The sequence below is a fragment of the Schistocerca cancellata genome, chromosome 4 (assembly GCF_023864275.1).
Source record: "Schistocerca cancellata isolate TAMUIC-IGC-003103 chromosome 4, iqSchCanc2.1, whole genome shotgun sequence".
Taxonomy (NCBI): Eukaryota; Metazoa; Arthropoda; class Insecta; order Orthoptera; family Acrididae; genus Schistocerca; species Schistocerca cancellata.
The window spans coordinates 539,449,111-539,471,386 of NC_064629.1; the positions used below are offsets into that span (position 1 = coordinate 539,449,111).

General features: G+C 43.6%; 1 protein-coding gene across 1 annotated transcript in view; it reads left to right on the forward strand.

Moving 5' to 3' along the window:
• LOC126183377 (protein unc-79 homolog) overlaps positions 1–22,276 on the forward strand; it is an 852,060-nt gene that overhangs the window by 795,992 nt on the left and 33,792 nt on the right. The window contains 1 exon segment of the mRNA XM_049925310.1: positions 13,542–13,682. Within this exon segment, the coding sequence (XP_049781267.1) occupies positions 13,542–13,682 (141 nt within the window).

The window sequence follows — 22,276 nt, forward strand, 5'->3', positions numbered from 1 at the left end:
AAGGGTGGGAAGTATCTTGGGTAAGAAGTCCCTCATTTCAGGATATGATGATAGGTAATCAAAGCCCTTGCAAAGGATGTGGTTCAGTTGTTCCAGTCTGGGGTGGTACTGGGTGATGAAGGGGACACTCTCTTGTGGCTGGTTCTTGGGGTTCGTGGGAGGATTGAGGGTGTGAGGGGAAATGGCACGGGAGATCTGTTTGCAGACTAGGTCTGGGGGTTAGTGCCTGTCTGTGAAGGCCTTGGTTAGCCCCTCAGCATATAAAACAAGGGAGTTTTTGTCACTGCAGGTATGCCATTTCCAGGTGGCCAGACTGTACGGGAGGGATTTTTAGTGTGAAAGGAGAGCTGTCAAAATGCAGGTACTGTAGGTGGTTGGTGGGTTTAATGTGGAGAGAGGTGCAGCCAGAGCCCTTAGAGAAGAGGAGGTCAACATTTAGGGAGGTGGCATGCTGGGTTGAGGAGGACCACATGAATCGGATGGGAGAGAAGGTGTTGAGGTGGGTGTCTCAGCTCTGAGTCCAGATCATGAAGGTATGTATCATCAATGAACCTGAAACAGACTAGGGGTTTGGTGTTTTGAAAGGTTAGGAAGGTCTTCTCTAGGTGGCCCATAAAAAGCTTGGCATAGGAAGGTGCCATGTGGGTGACCATGGCTGCATTTCAGATTTGTTTATATACCTTCCCTTCAAACAAGAAGTATTCCTGGCTAGGATAAAATTAGTAAGGTGTATGAGGAGTGAGGTCCTGGGTTCGGAGACTGCAGAACGTTGAGAAATGTGGTGCACAATAGCAGTAAGACCATGTGCATGAAGGATATTGGTGTATAAGGAGGTGCCATCAACAGTGATGAGTAGGGATACTGGAGGTAAAGGGGTGGGGATGGTGGAAAGTCAGTGAAGGAAGTTGTTGGTGTCTTTGACGTGGGAGGCTAGATTATGGACAATTGGTTGGAAGTGTTGGTGAATGAGGGCTGAAATTTTGTCAGTGGGGGCACAATAACCAGCCAGAATGGGGCATCCAGGATTGTTGGGTTTGTGGATTTTGGGAAGCATGTAGAAGGTGGGTGTGCAGGGTGTCATTGGGGTGAAGAGGAAAATGGATGGAGGGAGACGTTCTGGGAAGCAGGGACTGGAGTTTGTGTTGGACTTCTGGAATGGGATCACTCTGGCAGAGTTTATAAGTGGAAGAGTCAGATAATTGACAGAAGCATTCTGCCAGGTTGTCACTGTGATTTATAACAATAGTGGTGGATCCTTTGTCTGCAAGTAGGATGACTAGGTCAGGAGTCATTTTTGGTTGTGTGTGGCCATTCTTTCCTCTGCTGATAGGTTGGTGTTCTGAGGAAGAGACCTGGGGAAGAATGGTGAGGCTAAATTGCAGGTAAGGAATTCCTGGAAGGTGATCAGCATTTGGTTAGGTGGGGGGGGGGGGGGGGCATCACAGTTGTATGGTGGTATGAACTGGAAGAGACAGGTTTCAGTGTTGGAATTGGAGTTGTTTTGGTTGGAGGGATTGGCAACAAATAGGAATGCTTCCATTGCATGGATTGGGAGAAGGAGAGTAAGTCTTTGACAAGTCCAGTAGGGTTAAATTTGGGTGTAGGGCTAAAGGTGAGGCCTTTCGATAGGACTTAAACTTCTGTGGAGATGAGAGTTTTGGTGGAAAGGTTAACAACAATGTCCCAGGAATGTTTTGCATCTCAGTTTGGTGGAGAGTTGGTAGGGAGTTTTAGGGGATGTGACAAGTTGAAGAGGTCAGCTAGGAAGGTTTAGCTGCTATGATGGGTGGATGAGGAGGAACACTGTTGGTGTGATAGGAGTTGGATAGTGGTGCCCCAAGGTGCCAGTAGGATGTCAGCAGCCCAGATAACTTACCAAGGTGGTGTCTGGAATGCTCCTCCAGGTGCTGGAAAGCAAAGGATTCAATTTCAGAGATGTGATTATGGAATAAGTGTTGCAAAGTAGTAGTATCTTGTGGAGGAAGCACAGGTGGTTCTCGGATACCCGCGCCTTGGAGATGTGTTTTTGCAGTACCACATTTGTTAAGACAAGGAATTGGCATAATCAGAAAAGGAGTGGGTCATTGTGAAAGGAGGGGTGGGATCCAGAGAAAGGAATTTTTACAGTTAGGGCATTTGGAAGGACTCCATGGTTTAGGCAGCATTTGAGAAATAAGATGTGGGACTGGTTTTTATCCAGGGAAAGGGATACTCTTCTAAACTTATGCAGAAAGATGGACCAAGGATCCATTTTGGCAGGAATGGCCTAAAGGAAATGGGATTGACACAGAAATGGGCAAAATAAGTGTTGATATTTGTGACAGGAGCAGCTAAGTGAGAAGATGCATAAAAAATACGTAAAAGCACACAAAAACACGCACAGGTATGCAAAAAATGCACAGATATGTAAAAATATGCACAAATACATAAAAAAGCATGAAACCACATGAAAATATGCACAAATACATAGAAAACGTACAGAAACGAGGGTTAAACTAAACGATGAGGTATATGTGTGTTTGTGTGTGTGTGTGTGTGTGTGTGTGTGTGTGTGTGTGTGTGTGTGTGTGTGTGTGTGTGTTACAATAAGTGTGTGTGTTATGAGTGAGGGAGGGAGGATGGTTTAGGTCGAGGATCAAGTCACTGGTGAAGTATCAGTGCAGCAGCAGTGCAGTAGCGAGTCGCATATTTAGCTTTCACATTTGTTTTGTAGTTTGATTCTTAATTTCTTTCCAAGTGTTTGTGCGCATGCATATTTAATTACATAAAATCCTTGCATATTCTCGTATTTGAGAGGAGTAATATTGCTTATTGATAGCCGTAGAGTATAAATTTGCGGACTTGTTAGATATTAGCAGCTGGATGGAAAGGGTGTGTGCGTGTTGTGTGCGGGCGCAGGAGGAACTCACCCATTCATCCTGTCAGTGGGCAGGTGGCCGCTCCTTCAGCAGGGCCCGAGCAGGCACATGGGGGCAAAGGCTTGCTGGTTATTAGGAGCTCCAACATTAGGCAGGTGATGGAGCCCCTTAGGGAAATAGCGTACAGGGCTGGAAAGAAATCCAACGTGCACTTGGTTTGTCTGCCCGGGGGCCTCATCCAAGATGTGGAGGTGGCCTTGCCTGTGGCTATCAAGCGTACGGGGTGCAGTCGTCTGCAAGTAGCTGCTCACGTCGGCACCAATGATGCCTGTTGCTTGGGTTCTGAGGCGATCCTCAGTTCGTACGGGTGGCTGGCAGATTTGGTGAAGACCGCTGGCCTTGCACGCGGGTTGTCTGCAGAGCTCTCTATTTGCAGCATCGTTCCCAGAGTGGATCGGGGTCCTTTGGTTTGGAGCCAAGTGGAGGCTCTGAACCAGAGGCTTCGTCGACTCTGTGATAGTCTTGGCTGCAGATTTCTAGACTTGCACAATTGGGTGGGGAATTGTAGGATGCCCCTAGATAGGTCAGGGGTGCACTACACAAAGGAAACGGCTACTCGGGTAGCAGAGTACTTGTGGCATGCATATGGAGGGTTTTTAGGCTAAGCAGTATTGCGAGGTGTCCTGATGAACACCCACCAGTCGATGTGCAGGCAGGGAAATTAGGACATGCTCTGTGTAAAGACACTTATGCTATCAAGATATTAGCAGTAAATTTTCAGAGTGTTCGGAATAAAGTTCCTGAATTTACTGCCCTCCAGGAAGCATGTGGCGCACAAATTATTCTTGGGACTGAGACCTGGCTGAACCCTGAAATAGTTCTGAAATATTTAGTGAGGGTTGGAATGTGTATCAGAAAGACAGAGTAGACAGCATAGGAGCTGGTGTCTTCATTGCAGTTGACAAAAATATTGTGTCTACTGAGGTCGAAGTAGAGTGTGATTGTGAAGTTATCTGGACACATTTAACAGGGCTAGGAGAAATAAAGTTAATTGTTAGGTGTTATTACTGGCCACCAGGTTCCACCAAGAATCATTCAAAGGGAGTCTACACCCTGTATCACAGAAGTACCCGGATCATGCTATATTAGTCGGAGGCAACTTCAACCAACCTAGTATAGACTGGGATGTCTATGGATTCATTACAGGTGGTACAGACAAGCCATCATGTGAATTACTTTTGAACACATTATCCGAAAACTGTCTTGAGTAGCTAAATCGACAGCCAATGTGTAATCGAAATATTTTAGATCTGGTAGCCACGAACGGACCAGACCTCATCGATGGTGTCAGTGTTGAGACAGGGATTAGTGATCATGATGTTGTCATTACGACTATGGTTATGAAAGTAAAAAGTTGGTCAAGAAGGCTAGGAGATTATTCTTACTAGAAAGAGCAGATAAGCAGTTGTTAGCATCCCACTTCGTAAATTAATTGACTTAATTTACTTCCAGTACGATGGACATGGAAGAATTATGAGCAAATTTTAAACACGTTGTAAATCACGCATTTGACAAGTATGTGCCGAAAAAGTTGGTTATGGCCAGAAAAGACCCACCGTGGTTTAACAGCACAATTCAGAGAATGCTCAGGAAGCAAAGACAGTTGCACTCACGGTACAAGAAAGATCAGGAGAATGAGAACAGGCAAAAGTTAGTAGAGATTCGTGCTGCTGTAAAAAGAGCGATGCGCAAAGCATTCAACCACTACCACTGCCATACCTCAGCAAAAGATCTTGCTGAAAACCCAAGGAAATTCTGGTCTTACGTAAAATCGGAAAGTGGGTAGAAGGCTTCCATCCAGTCACTCACTGATCAGTCTGGCCTGGCAATGGAAGACAGCAAAACGGAAGCTGAAATTTTAAATTTAGCTTTTGAGAAATCTTTCACGCGGGAGAATCGTACAAACATACCGCCTTTTGAGTCTCATACAGATTCCTGTATGGAGGACATAGTGATAGACATCCCTGGGGTTGTGAAGCAGCTGAATGAGTTGAAAATAAATAAGTCGCCAGGTCCTGTTGGGATTCCAGTTCGGTTTTACAGAGAGTACTCTACTGCATTTGCCTCCTTACTTAGCTTGCATTTATCACAAATCTCTTGCCCAACGTAAAGTCCTGAGTGACTGGAAAAAAGCGCAGGTGACGCCTGAATATAAGAAGGGTAGAAGGACAGATCCTCAAAATTAACATCGGTTTGTTGCAGGATTCTTGAACATATTCTCAGTTCGAATATAATGAATTTCCTTGAGACAGAGAAGCTGCTCAAAAATGGCTCTGAGCACTATGCGACTTAACTTCTGAGGTCATTAGTCGCCTAGAACTTAGAACTAATTAAACCTAACTAACCGAAGGACAGCACACACATCCATGCCCGAGGCAGGATTCGAACCTGCGACTGTAGCAGTCCCGCGGTTCCGGACTGCGCGCCTAGAACCACTAGACCACCGCGGCCGGCAGAGAAGTTGCTGTCCATGCATCAGCACGGCTTTAGAAAGCATCGCTCCTGCGAAACGCAACTCGCCCTTTTTTCACATGATATCTTGCGAACCATGGATGAAGGGTATCAGACAGATGCCATATTCCTTGACTTCCGTAAAGCGTTTGATTCGGTGTCTCACTGCAGACTCCTAACTAAGGCACAAGCATATGGGATTGGTTCCCAAGTATGTGAGTGGCTCGAAGACTTCTTAGGTAATATAACCCAGTACATTGTCCTCGATGGTGAGTGTTCATCAGAGGTGAGGGTATTGTCTGGAGTGCTCCAGGGAAGTGTGGTAGGTCCGCTGTTGTTTTCTATCTACATAAATGATCTTTCGGATAGGGTGGATAGCAATGTGCAGCTGTTTGCTAATGATGCTGTGGTGTACGGGAAGGTGTCGTCGCTGAGTGACTGTACGAGGATACAAGATGACTTGGACAAGATTTGTGATTGGTGTAAAGAATGGCACCTAACTCTAAATATAGATAAATGTAAATGAATGCAGATGAATAGGAAAAAGAATCCTGTAATATTTGAATACTCCATTAGTAGTGTATGCTTGACACAGTCACATCGCGTCCGCCGCTCGTGGTCTCGCGGTAGCGTTCTCGCTTCCCGAGCACGGGGTCCCGGGTTCGATTCCCAGCGGGGTCAGGGATTTTCACCTGCCTCGAGATGACTGGGTGTTTGTGTTGTCCTCATCATTTCATCATCATCCAGGAAAGTGGTGAAATTGGACTGAGCAAAGGTTGGGAAATTGTACGGGCGCTGTTAACCACGCAGTTGAGCGCCCCACAACCCAAACATCATCATCATCACAGTCACATCGATTAAATATTTGGGCATAACATTGCAGAGCGATATGAAGGGGGACAAGCATGTAATGACAGTTGTGGGGAAGGCAGATAGTCGTCTTCGGTTCATTGGTAGAATTTTGGGAAGATGTGGTTCATCTGCAAAGGAGACCATTTATAAAACACTAATATGACCTATTCTTGAGTACTGCTCAAGCATTTGGAATCCCTATCAGGTCGGATTGAGGGAGGACGTAGAAGCAATTCAGAGGCGGGCTTGCTAGATTTGTTACTGGTAGGTTTGATCATCATGCAAGTGTTACGGAAATGCTTCAGGAACTTGGTGGGAGTCTCTAGAGGAAAGGAGGCATTCTTTTGTGAATCGCTACTGAGGAAATTTAGAGAACCAGCATTTGAGGCTGACTGCAGTACTATTTTACTGCCGCCAACTTACATTTCGCAGAAAGACCACAAAGATAAGATAAGAGAGATTAGGGCTCGTACAGAGGCATATAGGCAGTCATTTTTCCCTCATCTGTTTGAGAGTGGAACAGGGAGAGAAGATGCTAATTGTGGTATGAGGTACCCTCCGCCACACACCGTATGGTGGATTGCGGAGTATGTGTGTAGATGTAGATGTAGTGTGGCACAGGCAGATATGGAAAACAAAATGCTTAAGTACGTCAGGATGAGGGATGAAGTGGGATCAGTGGAATAAATATAACTATCAGATGAAAGAATCTGGATCATCAGAAGCTCCCTCAACGCCTGTGAAAGCAACCATGTCATTTATTAGCTATGCTGCCATCATTGTACAGCTTTTTATATTGGTATGACTACCAACCAGCTGTCTACCCGGATGAACAGCCACTGCCAGACTGTGGCACACCACGCAGCTGAACATAACACACTTGATTTCAGTGACTGCTTCAGTAACTGAGCCATCTGGATCCTTCACTCCACCACCAGCTTTCCTGAACTGTGCAGATGATAGTTATACTTACAACACATTATCTGCTCCCATAATTAATGTGGGCCTCAACTTATCATAACATACTGTCCCACCACCCTCCACCCAAAAGTTTCCATCCCCTCTATCCTGTCATCTCTTCCCCATCTCATCTCCCACCCTGTTTATTTGCAGGCCTCTGCCAACACATCCACCCATTTTCCCTCATTCGTTTCCTTTTTTGATCCGAAAAGGATGCCCTAAAACCTCCTGACACTGCACAGACAGCATTCATCTCTCTCCCCATCCATACAATACTATCCCTTCCCCTTCCCCACCCTCTCCAGATTGCTTCCTGCATCATACGTGATAGATGAATTCCAGCCCAAGACACTGAAGTTGCACAGTCATTGTGTGTGGGATGTACTTGCTTGTATGTGTGAATGGTGTGAGTGCCTATCTTTTACTGTTGAAAGCTGTGGTTGAAAACTTTACGTAAGTGTCTTTTAATTGTGCCTGTCAGCAACTTGACGTGTTTTCTTTATGGTAAGCGGTAGAACTTCCTACATTGTTGACAGTCCTACCTTTAGTTTACACTGTTTCATTTTTACCAAACGGTTTTCTTCCATCCTGCAACCCTGTAATGTTTTCCTTTGTTACTCTTCACTACAGTATTACTCTTGTCAGTGTCTGATCTTTCTATTCTTTCTTTGTGTTTCTTCACCTCACCTACCTACGAGCCACACTGCATCCACGATCATCTGCACACAACACAGACTCTGTGACTCCAAAGATTGTAGATGCAGTATCAAATGCCCCAGACTCTTTCCTCTGATAGTTATATTTATTCCATTGAGCCCACTTCATCCCTCATTCCAATGTACTTAAGCATTCTGTTTTCCACACATGCCCTTTCCACACAAACTTTTGATCCTTGACCTGAAAAATCCTCCCTCCCTCTCTCTTCACTTATCGCAACATATGCACACATGCACACACACAAACACACACACACACACACACACGCACACACACCTCATCATTTATTTCACCCATGTTTCTGTACAGTTTCAACATATTTGTGCATATTTTTAGGTATCTGTGCGTTACTTTGCATACTTGTGCATGTTTCTGAGTGCCTTTACATATTTTTTGCGCATCTTTATGCATCTTTTCACTTAGAAGCTCCTGTCTCAAATATAAACACCTCTTTTGCCCATTTCTGTGCAATTACCATTTCCTTTACACCATTCCTGCCACAATGGACCCTTGGTCCATCTTTCTGCATTAGTTTAAAAGAGTATCACTACTCATCACTGTTGATGCAACCCCACTATTCACCAACATCCCTCATGTCCATGTTCTTCTGTTATTGAACACTACCATTCCCAATGTCCTTCAGACTCAAAACCCACTACCTCATTCCTCATACACCTTACTAACTTTATACTAACCCAGAACTATTTCTCATTCGAAGGAAAGGTAAATAAATAAATCTGCAGCACAGCTATGGGCACCTACATACACCCTCCTATGCCAATCTTTTTATGGGTCATCTAGAGGAGACCTTCCTAGCCTCCCAAAACACCAAACCCCTAGCCTGGTTCAGCTTCACTGATGATATCTTCATGATGTGGATTCAGGGCCAAGATGCCCTATCTTTGTTCCTACTCAACCTCAACACTTTCTCTCCTATCCGCTCCATGTTGTCCTCCCCGACCAGTGTCCCACCTTCCTAGATGTTGACCTCCTCCTCACTGATGGCTCCATCCACACTTCTATCCACATGAAACCCACCAACCACCAACAGTACCTACATTTTGTCAGCTCTCATCCTTTTCACACCAAAAAATCCCTCCCATAAAGCCTGGCCACCTGAGAACGGCATATCTACAGTGACAAAAACTCTCTTGCTCAGTGTGCTGAGGGTCTCACCAAGACCTTCACAGACAGGCGCTATCCCCTAGACCTAGTCCCCAAACAGATGGCATGGGAGTATGCCATTTCCCCTCACACCCTCAATCCTCCGACAAACCCCAAGAACCAGCCACAAAGGAGTGTGCCCTCCATCACCCAGTGCCACCACAGACTGGAACAACTGAACCAAATCCTTCACCAGGGCTTTAATTATCTATCATCATACCCTGAAATGTCGGACTTCCTACCCAAGATACTTGCCACCTTTCCTAAAGTGGTGTTCTCTTGCCCACCCAATCTCCACAACATCCTAGTCCATCCCTATGCCACTCACAATCCCAACCACTTGCAACAAGGATCATACCCCTGTGGAAGACCCAGGTGCAAAACGTGCCCAGTCCACCCACCCAACACTTCCTATTCCAGTCCTGTTATGGGTTTATCCTATCCCATCAGGGGTTGGGCCACCTGTGTAAACAGCTCTGCTGCAGTCACTGCACAGCTTTTTATATTCGTATGACTACCAACTAGCTGTCTGTCGAGATGAATGGCAAGGAGTAAAGTAGACCACCCTGTGGCACAACATGCAGCTGAACATAACACACTTTATTTCAATGGCTGATCGCTACCTGAACCATCTGGATCCTTCCCTCCACCACCAGCTTCTCTGAATTGTGCAGATGGGAGTTATCCTTACAACACATTCACTGCTCCTGTAATTGTCCTGATCTCAACCTATGGTAACACACTGTCCCCACACCCTCCATCCCACAGTTTTCAGCCCCTCTGTCCTATCATCTCCTCCCCATTCTCATCTCCCATCCTGTTTATTTGCAGCCTTCTCCCAACACATCCACCCGCCCTTCCCTGCTCCTCTTCTTTCTTTCTCCTTTTTTCCCCACCTCCCTGCCCCACAACCTCCTGATGCTGTGCCTGTTGGCAGTCTAGTCCCTGCTCTCTCCAGCAGGCAGTGTTCATCACTGTCCCCATCGGTACACTAATATCCTTTCCTCTCTCATCCCTACTCCAGATTACTGCTTGCATCCCATGTGATAGTTGCATTCGAGTCTGAGATGCTGGAGTTCATCATTATGTGTGCATGAGGTGTGCTTGCTTGTGTGTGTGTGTGTGTCTCTCTCTTCACGTGTTGAAGGCAGTAACCAAAAGCTTTATGTTAGTGTCTTTTAATTGTGCCTGTCTGCTACTTGAAGTGTCTTCTATATGATAAATAGCAATCTGTCTTTTTCTAAATTGTTGATATCCCTACCTGGGGTTTCCATCATTTGAGTTCACCTATTTTCTAATTCTGTAGAATTTATTTGCAAATTTCAACAAAATTTGTAAATATTTGGTTGATAAACATTTATATTCAGGTACTGACTGTGGCAGAAAATTTTATTTTTGTTAATTTTTATCATTATTTTGAGTCATGTTATATGAAGTAGAGAATCCACACTAATAACTACAACCACTAAATATGATAAGGTATATCAAAATTAATGCCCATAGTGCTCAAACAAATAGGTCATCCATAAGGAAGTTAATTTCAGTAACAGTTTAATAAAAATAGAAACGCTAGTATCTATTATACGTAGTTCTTTCAGGATAGATCACTATTCACCACAAAGAAGAAGCATTGAGCAGTAGACAGGCAGGTAAGAAAGGAAAATTAAATTAAATTATTCAGAGAGCTCACAACAACAACAAACACACACACACACACACACACACACACACACACACACACACACACACACACACTAAAGCCACTTTTTCTTCACAGCTGTATTCAGGTCTTGCTGCAGTATTCTTCTTCTGCAGCTTCTGCTTCTTCTTTTTAATTCACTTTATAAAAATTTACTATGTGCTTGTCTGTGAGTGTGTGTGAGTGTGTGTGTGAGCACACGCGCGCGCGCATGTGCACACGCACTTTTGTGCATGTGGATGGGCCGGTGGGTGAGTGTGGGTTTGGTATTGCCATGCTCATGTCCCATATTTATGAAGTATCTCATCTAAATGTCCAGCTAGAAATGTCCTTTTTAATTGCATGTCTACAGTCTCACTCCTTTCCTAATCAGTGACTAGTGATTTACCTGAGATAAATATTTATATTTAAGCCTGGAGTCTCCATCAGTTTTAAATGTAGGACAAATCAATTTAAAATTCAAGTCAAGGGATACAAAGTGAGGAAGAGTAGTTAGTTGAAAATTATTTGCATTTACTGAAATTATTTAAAATACATATTTATCTAATCACTGGTATTAGTTCCTTTTTGAAGCTAATATCATTGTTGTTGTGGTCTTCAGTTCAGAGACTGGTTTGATGCAGCTCTCCGTGCTACATGCAAGCTTCTTGATCTCCCAGTACCTACTGAAACTTACATTCTTTTGAGTCTGCTTACTGTATTCATCTCTTGGTCTCCCTCTACGATTTTTACCCTCCACGCTGCCCTCCAATACTAAATTGGTGATCCCTTGATGCCTCAGAACATGTTCTACCAACCGATCCCTTCTTCTAGTCAAGTTGTGCGACAAATTTCTCTTCTCCCCAATTCTATTCAGTACGTCCTCATCTAATCTTCAGCATTCTTCTGTAGCACTACATTTTGAAAGCTTCTATTCTCTTCTTGTCTAAACTATTTATCATCCATGTTTCATTTCCATACATGGCAACACTCCATAGAAATACTTTCAGAAACAACTTCCTGAAACTTAAATCTATACTCGATGTTAACAAATTTCTCTTCTTCAGAAACGCTTTCCTTGCCATTGCCAGTCTACACTTTATATCCCCTCTACTTTTACTATCATCTGTTATTTTACTCCCTATATAGCAAAACTCATTTACTACTTTAAGTGTGTCATTTCCTATTCTAATTCCCTCAGCATCACACAATTTAATTTGACTACATTCCATTATCCTCATTTTGCTTTTGTTGATGATCATCTTATATCCTCCTTTCAAGACACTGTCCATTCCGTTCAACTGCTCTTTAAGGTCCTTTGCTGTCTCTGACAGAATCACAATGTCATCAGCAAACCTCAAAGTTTTTATTTCTTCTCCATGGATTTTAATTCCTACTCAGAATTTTTCTTTTGTTTCCTTTACTGCTTGCTCAATATAAAGATTGAACAACATCTGGGATAGGCTACAACCCTGTTTCACTCCCTTCCTAACCACTGCTTCCCTTTCATGCTCCTTGACTCTTATAACTGCCATCTGGTTTCTGTACAAATTGTAAATAACCTTTTGCTCCCTGTATTTTACCCCTGCCACCTTCAGAATTTGAAAGAGAGTATTCCAATCAACATTGTCAAAAGCATTCTCTAAGTCTACAAATGCTAGAAACATAGGTATGCCTTTCCTTAATCTATCATCTAAGATAAGTCTTAGGGTCAGTATAGCCTCACGTGTTCCAACATTTCTACGGAATCAAAACTCATCTTCCCCGAGTTCAGCTTCTACCAGATTTTCCATTCATTTGTAAAGAATTTGTGTTAGTATTTTGCAGCCGTGACTTATTAAACTGATAGTCTGGTAATTTTCACATGTGTCAACACCTGCTTTCTTTGGGATTGGAATTATTATATTCTTCTTGAAGTCTGAGGGTATTTTGCCTGTCTCGTACATCTTCCTCACATGATGGTTGCGTTTTGTCAGGGGTGGCTCTCCCAAGTCTATCAGGAGTTCTAATGGAATGTTGTCTACTGCCGGGGCCTTGTTTTGACTTATGTCTTTCAGTGCTGTGTCATACTCTTCATGCAGTATCATATCTCCCATTTCATCTTCATCTGTGTCCTCTTCCATTTCCATAATATTGTCCTGAAGTACATCGCCCTTGTATAGACCCTCTATATACTCCTTCGAACTTTCTGCTTTCCCTTCTTTGCTTAGAACTGGGTTTCCATCTGAGCTCTTGATATTCGTGCAAGTGGTTCTCTTTTCTCCAAAGGTCTCTTTAATTTTCCTGTAGGCAGTATCTATCTCACCCCTAGTGATATATGCCTCTACATCCTTACATTTGTCCTCTATCCATCCCTGCTTAGCCATTCTGCACTTCCTGTTGATCTTCTATTTGAGACGTTTATATTCCTTTTTGCGTGCTTCATTTACTGCATTTTTATATTTTCTCCTTTCATCAGTTAAATTCAGTATTTCTTCTGTTACCCAAGGATTTTTACTAGCCCTCATCTTTTTACCTACTTGATCCTCTGCTGCCTTCACTATTTCATCTCTCAAAGCTACCCATTCTTCTTCTACTGTATTTCTTTCCCCCATTCTTGTCAATCGTTCCCTAATGCTCTCCCTGAAACTCTCTAGAACTTCTGGTTCTTTCAGTTTATCCATGTCCCATCTCCTTAAATTTCCATCTTTTTGTAGTTTCTTCAGTTTTAATCTACAAGCTAATAACATAATGACATAAATTTATATTGAAAAATGAAAGATAACACTGGCAAAATCTTATATGTGAACATTATCTTTCAGTTGTGGACTGTATACTTGGAGCAAATTGCGTCACATAACTTGCCAAGTAGTGAAGCTCATTCATTGACCATGAGCATCTTATTTGACTTCTGGGGTAAGGTTACGCCATGTATACTGCATCTTGTGGCCCATTCTAAAGTGGTGAGTGCAGAATAAATTACAAAACTATACAGATGTTATGTAATGCATTTAAATGTTGCATGAGTGTAATTACATCTCTTAGTAACTATTCTAAACTATATTTCTCGTATTTACATTATAATGAACTTACCAGTTTTTTGTTTCACTTTGGATCCATTAGAATAATTTGAATTGTAATCTGAGTGTTTGCAAATGGAGTTGTTATTTTAAGGTCATTTTAGCTTTCAATAAATGTTAATGAAATTAAAACACTCATTCTTACTTAAATCTCATATGTACAATAACTTGTGAATGTGAAAGAAATCTCTGAGCAAAGTCTTCCATTTGAAAATCTAGTTCCTAAAACAAATGTTCATCATTGTTACCTTTGCCCTACATTGTTTATTTATTTTTCTGATCTTATATTAGACTCTTTTTGCTATAGAATTTTGTTTCAGATACAAATGTCAATTACCACTGCCTGAGTGATGCATGTGTCATCAAATGTTGACCTTCTCCACTTACAGAACTATTTTACATGGTCATAAACACTGGCTCTGAGCACTATGGGACTTAACAGCTATGGTCATCAGTCCCCTAGAACTTAGAACTACTTAAACCTAACTAACCTAAGGACAGCACACAACACCCAGCCATCACGAGGCAGAGAAAATCCCTGACCCCGCCGGGAATCGAACCCGGGAACCCGGGCGTGGGAAGCGAGAACACTACCGCACAACCACGAGATGCGGGCATAAACACTGCTGTGCTACCAAGTCACTCCTTGAATATAAGAGGATCATCTTTTCTCCAACACACTTTTCGTTTCATCTACATTATCCTGAATTCCTTATCCTAATATCTTTCTCCTCCTCTTCCCAAAGCTCACTATAGGAACTGGCTACTAAATCCTTGTTAACAATTACATTTTAAATCTTATTGTTTTTCTCCCACAGCACACTGTCCCCTCATATTTATAGAGAAAGTCTGTACTCTCAGTCAAGTTCATGGAAAGACCTGGAATTGCCCAAAAAAGTATTGCTTCACAGTTTCTTATCCACATTCACTTCTAAAATTACTTTCTTCCTTACAGGTTTACTTAAACTACCTATAAGCATTCCTCATCTTTGTACATGGCACAGAGGACTCTTCTGTCTTCTCATGTTTAATAGTATTATAAAAAGATTCAGCAGTTCCTGAAACATTGCTTCTTGTGTACAGGAGGCAATCTCCCACAATCTCCTCCACTTTAACTTTAATTACAGACTGGAGCTTTACAGTGGTAGCTTGAGATAAGTGTTTCATTCAAAAAATCATCTCTTATATCACAAATGCACTATTTACTCTCCCTTCTGTATTTCCTGTTCTTAGTCCTGTTCCTTCTTAGCCTACTGTCCCATCTCTGGCTACAGCTGAGGAAAATTTCAGTTTTCTTGACTATGTTCTGGCTACTCTGTTCTGCAAGATTTATTAAGGAATGCTCTCTCTTTAGTGCTGCACTTCTTATTATTTCTTTGGTAGTTGTTCCTTTGATAATTATTTGTGCTACCATACCTGCCCTTTTTGTCACATCAATTACTATTATCTCTCCTTTGATTTTCTGTCCTCATTAGGCCTCTCCTGTCTCTGATTAAAATTCTATGACTTGTTGTTTACTCGTGTGAATTTTTATATTAATACTTGATACAGTTTTTTAATGTAAGCTAATAATTTTTAGCTGAATCAGTCAGACTGTGAATCAGCTCCAACTACAGCTGTTCTGACAGTGTTCATTTTTAACATAATGATATCAGTTAAAATACTTAGCAGACTATCAAAATGAATTAGTTCTAGCAATTCTTCATGATAAAAGTCTGCCACTGACTGCCTGAACTATATACTGAGAATTTAAAAGTTTGTTCTTCGGATGGCATTCTTTCACTTGGCTCCAGTACTTATGCAAGAACAGCTGTTCAGACATCTTTTATGATATGAAATCGACTGAATGCTGGTTTGCCAGGGTTTCTGCAAGACCTTCTAGCAGCCTTTTAATACATTTTACCTTAACTTCATCATCCATCCTGAATGAAACTATCTTTATAAGATGCAAGGGATTCAACAGCATGATACCTATTCTTGCAGGATAAAAACTTAAAGTTTGTGTGTGGCATACTAGGAAAATGCACATTTGCCTGAGCACAATTTAATTCTAATTATATAGATTAACATTTCAAACTTCTTTTGAAGATCATCAATGCTGCTAACTATTTCTTACCTTAAAACTAATTTAATTTCCTCATTACATATCTGAACATTTCCATATACCTCTGCCAGAACTTCCCCAGCTGGAACTTTATAAGGATCTAACGGCCACCTGCATAAACTAATTTCCCCTTGAAGCACTATTTTCACTGAATCTGTTTTTGTATCCAGTCTCTCTTCAGCTGCTCCCATCTTAACTCTAATTTTCTCAATCATTATTTTAGTTCCCTCTATAGCTTCATACTATTTTTTCCCTAAGTTATCTTTCGTATCCCTCAGTTCACCACTTAACTTCTCTAGTTCACCTCTGAATTCAGATTTTAGGCCTTCTATTTCACCACTTGGACTCCCTAGTGACACACTTCTCTGTTACATTGCATTGCTCAGTACAGTTGTCTAAGCAACCTCTGTTTCTACACCCATTTTACTTAGACATTTAACACAACTGATGTTGCATTGTCCAAAGCACTCATGTGATCTTATTGGCTGTTGACCGTTACTACGTATAGACTGTACATATGTGACAGAGCCTGGCACTGCCTGCAAAATCATTAGATATTTGTTTTATATCTTCAAATTTAACACATTTTTCGGACAACAACACATATAAGTCACTGAGTAAGTTGACCTGTGTACAAGTCGGCATTCGATTAAACACTGAGTCTCAGTCTAGCGGCCGCTGCTTGGCTGGCCGCTTAGGTGGCGCAGCTGCTGCGTGGCTGGCAGACAGCGCCGCACGTAGAGGACGTGCGTAATTGCGCGGCGGCACTTTGAATAATCGGCGAGTCACAACACTTTTCCCCCCTTTGAAATTGTTGCACTGGTCTTGATGGAGGTGTCCTGGAGATGGCTAATGTCCATAGGCGTTGTTTGACTCACCGTAAAGTCTCGAGGTGGAGGCTTCCCATACGGACGGTAGTGTCCCCGATGATAACGGGTTGAGATGACAGGAGACGTAGGGGTTGAATCTGCTGGGGCCCCCTGCACCAATCTGCCCGTTGCGGCAAGTCCAGTTGATATGACAGGAGACATGGGCGATGTGTCGGCGTCTGTTGGAGGAGCAGGAGAGTAGATGTACTCTGACAGAGGACGGTCCTCCGGTTCCTGCATGGGCACGTCTCCTGGTGGCGTCCGTTCTGGTGCTGGCATCGCGAGGAAGGTGAGAGGGCTGCGTTGTGAGTATTGAGAGATGCCAAGATCCCAAGCATCAGGTAGAGCCAAAGGTGGTGTGGCGGCATTCGGAACAGGCGTTGCTGGCACCCGAGGCCGAAGCTGGTCTGAATGACGCACTGCAACGCCCGTGTCCGTCTGGATTTCATACAGGCGTCTGCCACGGTGTCATAAGATGCGGCCCGCCGGGCTCCATTTTGGCCGCCTGCCATATCCCCGCACCCAGACGAGGTTGTCGGCGGTGAACCGGCCACGTGAAGGCACCCGCGGCCGTGAGGTGGGAGGCCGCAGAAGATGAAGTAGCATGCGGGGCTGTCGGCCATGTAAGAGCTCAGCCGGGCTGTGATCGCCCATGGGGGTGAAACGGTAAGATGCCAGCAACTGGAGAAGCGCGTCATCAGCAGCAAAAGAAGTCAGAAGTTTCCGCATCTGAGCCTTAAATGTGCGGACCAGTCGTTCAGCCTCACCGTTGGATTGTGGATGGAACGGCGGGGCCGTGACATGCGTAACGCCGTGACGAGCAGAAAAATCCGCAAAGTCGGAAGAGGCAAATTGCTGACCATTATCAGTAACAAGAGTAGAGGGGAGGCCTTCCAAAGAAAAAATGCGGGCCAGAGCACTGGTGGTTGCCGCGGTGGTAGGCGACGTGCAACGGACAATGAAAGGAAAGTTAGAATAGGCGTCAATTACGAGGAGCCAATAAGGACCTATAAAGGGTCCCGCAAAGTCAGCATGAATGCGCTCCCAGGGCTTCTCAGGCGAAGGCCACGGTGACAAAGATGACTTCGGGGCAGCGGCCTGTGACGCACAAGGGCCGCAGGCAGCGACCATGTGTGCAATGTCAGAGTCGATGCCAGGCCAGTACACATGACGGCGTGCCAGAGATTTTGTGTGAGACACCCCCCAGTGCCCCTGGTGAAGGAGGCGCAAGACCGAAGCACACAAAGACGCAGGTACCACAACACGCGGTGAAGCATTGTCAGTGGAGAGGAGGATAACACCATCCCTAGCCGTGAGGTGGTAGCGCAAAGTGTAGTAGTTCCGCAACGGATCAGAAGTCTTAGTGGACGGGCGATCTGGCCAGCCCTTCTGAATACAGAGTAAAACCCGGGAGAGGATAGGGTCAGAACCCGTAGCAGCCGCCAGCCTGTCCCCAGTGATGGGGAACCCGTCCACAACCCGCTGCTCGGCAACATCCAGGTGGAAACACAAAAGTTCGTCCCTATCGAATGCCTGATCAGGACCCATGGGAAGGCGAGACAAAGCATCAGCATTCGCATGTTGAGCCGTTGGCCGGAAGTGAATCTCATAATTGAAACGGGACAAGTAAAGAGCCCAACGCTGGATGCGATGTGCAGCCTTGTCGGGAAGTGATGTTGATGGATGAAACAAGGAAACAAGCGGTTTGTGATCCGTAACAAGATGAAATTTTGAGCCATAGAGAAAAACACCAAACTTATGAAGAGCATAAATTATGGCCAAAGCTTCTTTCTCAATTTGAGAATACTTTTGTTGGGCATCCGTGAGCGTTTTGGAGGCATAAGCGATGGGTTGTTCCGAACCGTCAGAAAAACGGTGCGCAAGGACTGCACCGACCCCGTATTGAGAGGCTTCTGTGGCAAGAACAAGATGTTGGCCAGGTCGATAAGTAGCCAGGCATGGGGCCTGTTTCAGCATAGTCTTTAATTTCCGGAAAGCCGCGTCACATGACGCGGACCAGTGAAAAGGCACGTTTTTATGCAACAGCGATGCAACGGCTGAGCCACCAACGCCGCAGACGGTAAAAACTTGTGATAGTATGCTATTTTCCCCAAGAAAGCCTGCAGTTCCTTAACAGATGTAGGGCGAGGAAGGGCATTGATCGCAGCAACAGTGTGTTGAAGCGGACGAATACCATCCCGAGAGAGTTGAAACCCCAAGTACGTGATAGATGCCTGAAAGAATTGTGATTTCTGAAGATTACACTTAAGACTGGCAGTCTGTAAGACATTAAAAAGTGTGCGGAGATTTTGAAGATGTATATGGGAACAGAGCGAACGACAGATTTGTAAGATACCTCAGCATTAAACTGTCCCAAGAGAGAAATCTTCTGTTTATTGTATGTCCGTAATTGCCGAGTGACAGAGGACAGGAGTGGAGAACCCAGCTGAAGATACGTCTGAGAATTAATTATAGTGGCAGCAGAACCTGTATCCACTTGCATGCGAACATCTCGACCAAGGATTTGGACAGTGAGGAATAACTTCCCTGAAAGGGAAGAAGTGCAATTGACAGACACCACAGAATCAGAATCAGCGTCATGTTCATGAACATCATGTATGCGGTCGGATTTACAAACAGAAGACACATGACCTTTCTTTTTGCAAGTGTGACACACAGCCCAACGTTGGGGACAATCCTCGCGTGAATGTTTCGTAAAACACCGCGGACATGAAGGAAGTTGCTGGGGATGTTGCTGCAGTTTCTTAGTGGGTTGTTTACGGCTAGGCCGAGGCTGCGCGTGGGAGCTCACTGCGACCACGTCGGCCAGCGGGGACGTGCCGCATGCGTGGTCAACAGCGCACAGAGGTTGTATTTCCCCGACATCACCCCACGCTTCTATTTGCGCCCCCGCGGCGCGAGAAATTTCAAAAGACTGCGCAATGGAGAGAACTTCATCTAGAGTCGGATTCGCCAACTGAAGGGCACGTTGCCGAACTTCTTTGTCGGGCGCCGACCTGAGAATAGCATCCCATACCATGGAATCGGCATAGGATTCTTTGTGAACGTCAGTAACAAATTGACACTTTCGACTGAGGCCGTGAAGTTCAGCAGCCCAAGCGCGATAGGACTGATTTGGTTGTTTTTGACAACGATAAAAGGCAACACGAGAGGCTACCACATGCGTTTGCTTTTGAAAATAGACAGACAGAAGGGAGCACATTTCAGCAAAGGACAAAGACGCAGGATCCTTCAAAGGAGCCAATTGCGACAACAACCGATACATTTGAGGTGAAATCCAAGAAAGGAATAGAGACTTACATGGTTGTTCGTCCGTGACATGAAATGCCAAGAAGTGCTGTTGAAGACGTTTTTCATAATCAGACCAGTCTTCCGCCATCTCGTCGTAAGGTGGAAAAGGAGGTACAGCCAACGACGAGAAACACCCCGCATTTGATGCCGCGACGAAATCGCGAATCGCCGTCGTTAGAAGCGTTTGCTGATCGCGAATCGCCGCTGTTAGAAGCGTTTGCTGATCGCGAATCGCCGTCGTTAGAAGCATTTGCTGTTCAAGGAGATTTTGCAAGAGCTGCTCGACAGTAGCCATGGAACCCTGTGAGTCAACGGTGAAAAGGAAAAATCCACTACCTCGTCGCCAATTTTTATATCTTCAAATTTAACACATTTTTCGGACAACAACACATATAAGTCACTGAGTAAGTTGACCTGTGTACAAGTCGGCATTCGATTAAACACTGCGTCTCAGTCTAGCGGCCGCTGCTCGGCTGGCCGCTTAGGTGGCGCAGCTGCTGCGTGGCTGGCAGACAACGCCGCACGTAGAGGACGTGCGTAATTGCGCGGCGGCACTTTGAATAATCGGCGAGTCACAACAATTTGCCTATCCCTGTAAACTTTCTAAGTCCAGAAGTGTGCACCACAAAAACTGAGTTAAAAGTGAAAAACTAAGTTAAAAGTGAGCACAAATTATTCAGAGTCCAAAGTCTCATTGAAAAAACTTCAGAGAATCCGTCAGAGTCAACACTGTGCAGCTAATGTGCAATGCATGTCATGAACTGCTCATAACAACAGATCTCCAACCTGGCTGTGATGATTAACCCCAGCACCCATGTCCCAGTATTCTTTTATAGCCAAGGTTGGTAGATGTAATGTTGTCAGCTTCCATTAAAATTATATATGGTGTCTTACTCAGATTTATAATATTTTATATAGGCATCTGGCATATGCATGGAATTTTGCCAGACATTTTGCTTATGTATTCAGAATTGAGGTATTATTAATAGTATTCAAATAATCTTAAAAAGAATTAGTAGCTTTCTTGTCATATTTACTAATGACAAAGAAAACATCAATATTTACTATGTAGCACTATTATTTTATTGTTTCATGAGAAACAGCAGATCACTAGCTTTTATGTGGTGTGTGTTACTGGGACTGGGATCCATTTTTATGGTCTATTTTTGATGATCAAAACCCAATAGCTGATTTCTAGAGCATGATCATGTGCACCATGTGTTGTGGCATGTCAATCACTCCATCTCTAATGCTAGTTTTACATGCTGGTTTGGCATTACCTGTGTTTATTTTATCTATGCTATTTTTTTTTGTAAGGAACTACCAATAATTTAATGATACACAAGAAATTCATTATTTTTGTCTATAAATTGTTTAAAATCAGCATATCTGCTACAGGATTCTTATTCTTCATTACTTTCCTTTAATTTGACATATCATTTATGTCCCTGCTGCACATATTATCAAAGTTATGAATTTTTAATTTTGTCTGACTTTAATGCTCTGTAACTCTTGAACCAATAAAATTATCACTTTCTACCAGGCCTAATTTTCTTTACCTCCTTGAGACTTTTTATTTACATATCACAGTAGTATGTAAATCAACCAGCTCATTCACTTTCCTTGTTAGAATTGTGCTTTTTCACTTTCACTGGAGCTTTACTGGCCCAGGCAAATGTTTGGCAGACAATAACCATGCTAGTTATTTCCAGTAGCTCTAGATAACTTCTTTCCCCTCTTTCTAAGTCAGTCTCTGTATCTGCCCACTTGTTTTGGACAGACAAATGACCAGTCCTTCATCTTGGCCAATTCCTTATTTCTGGTATGCACGTCACCTGCCTGTCAGATTCGTGTGAGTCGTGCAGTGTCTCCCTCTCAGCTAGGGTCACAGTCACTTGCTGTTGTGCACATAGCCTTGAGAGCTGCCATCTTGCATGAGGTAGAAGACGATATGGCATGCTGACAAACTTGATAGAATTTTTATACTAAGGATCCCAGCAAGTTGTGAAATACAATAGAGGGCAAATTTTAGCTGAAACCTACCTATTCAGAGAGCTATTTATGATGATGTAATATGGGGGGGGGGGGGGGGTTAGAACTTCTCAAGGTATAGATGTAAACATGAGAATTTTTGAAACTGAATCTGATTCAGGTCTTATGAAAAACATCAATAGCCTACTGTATAAAGGAAA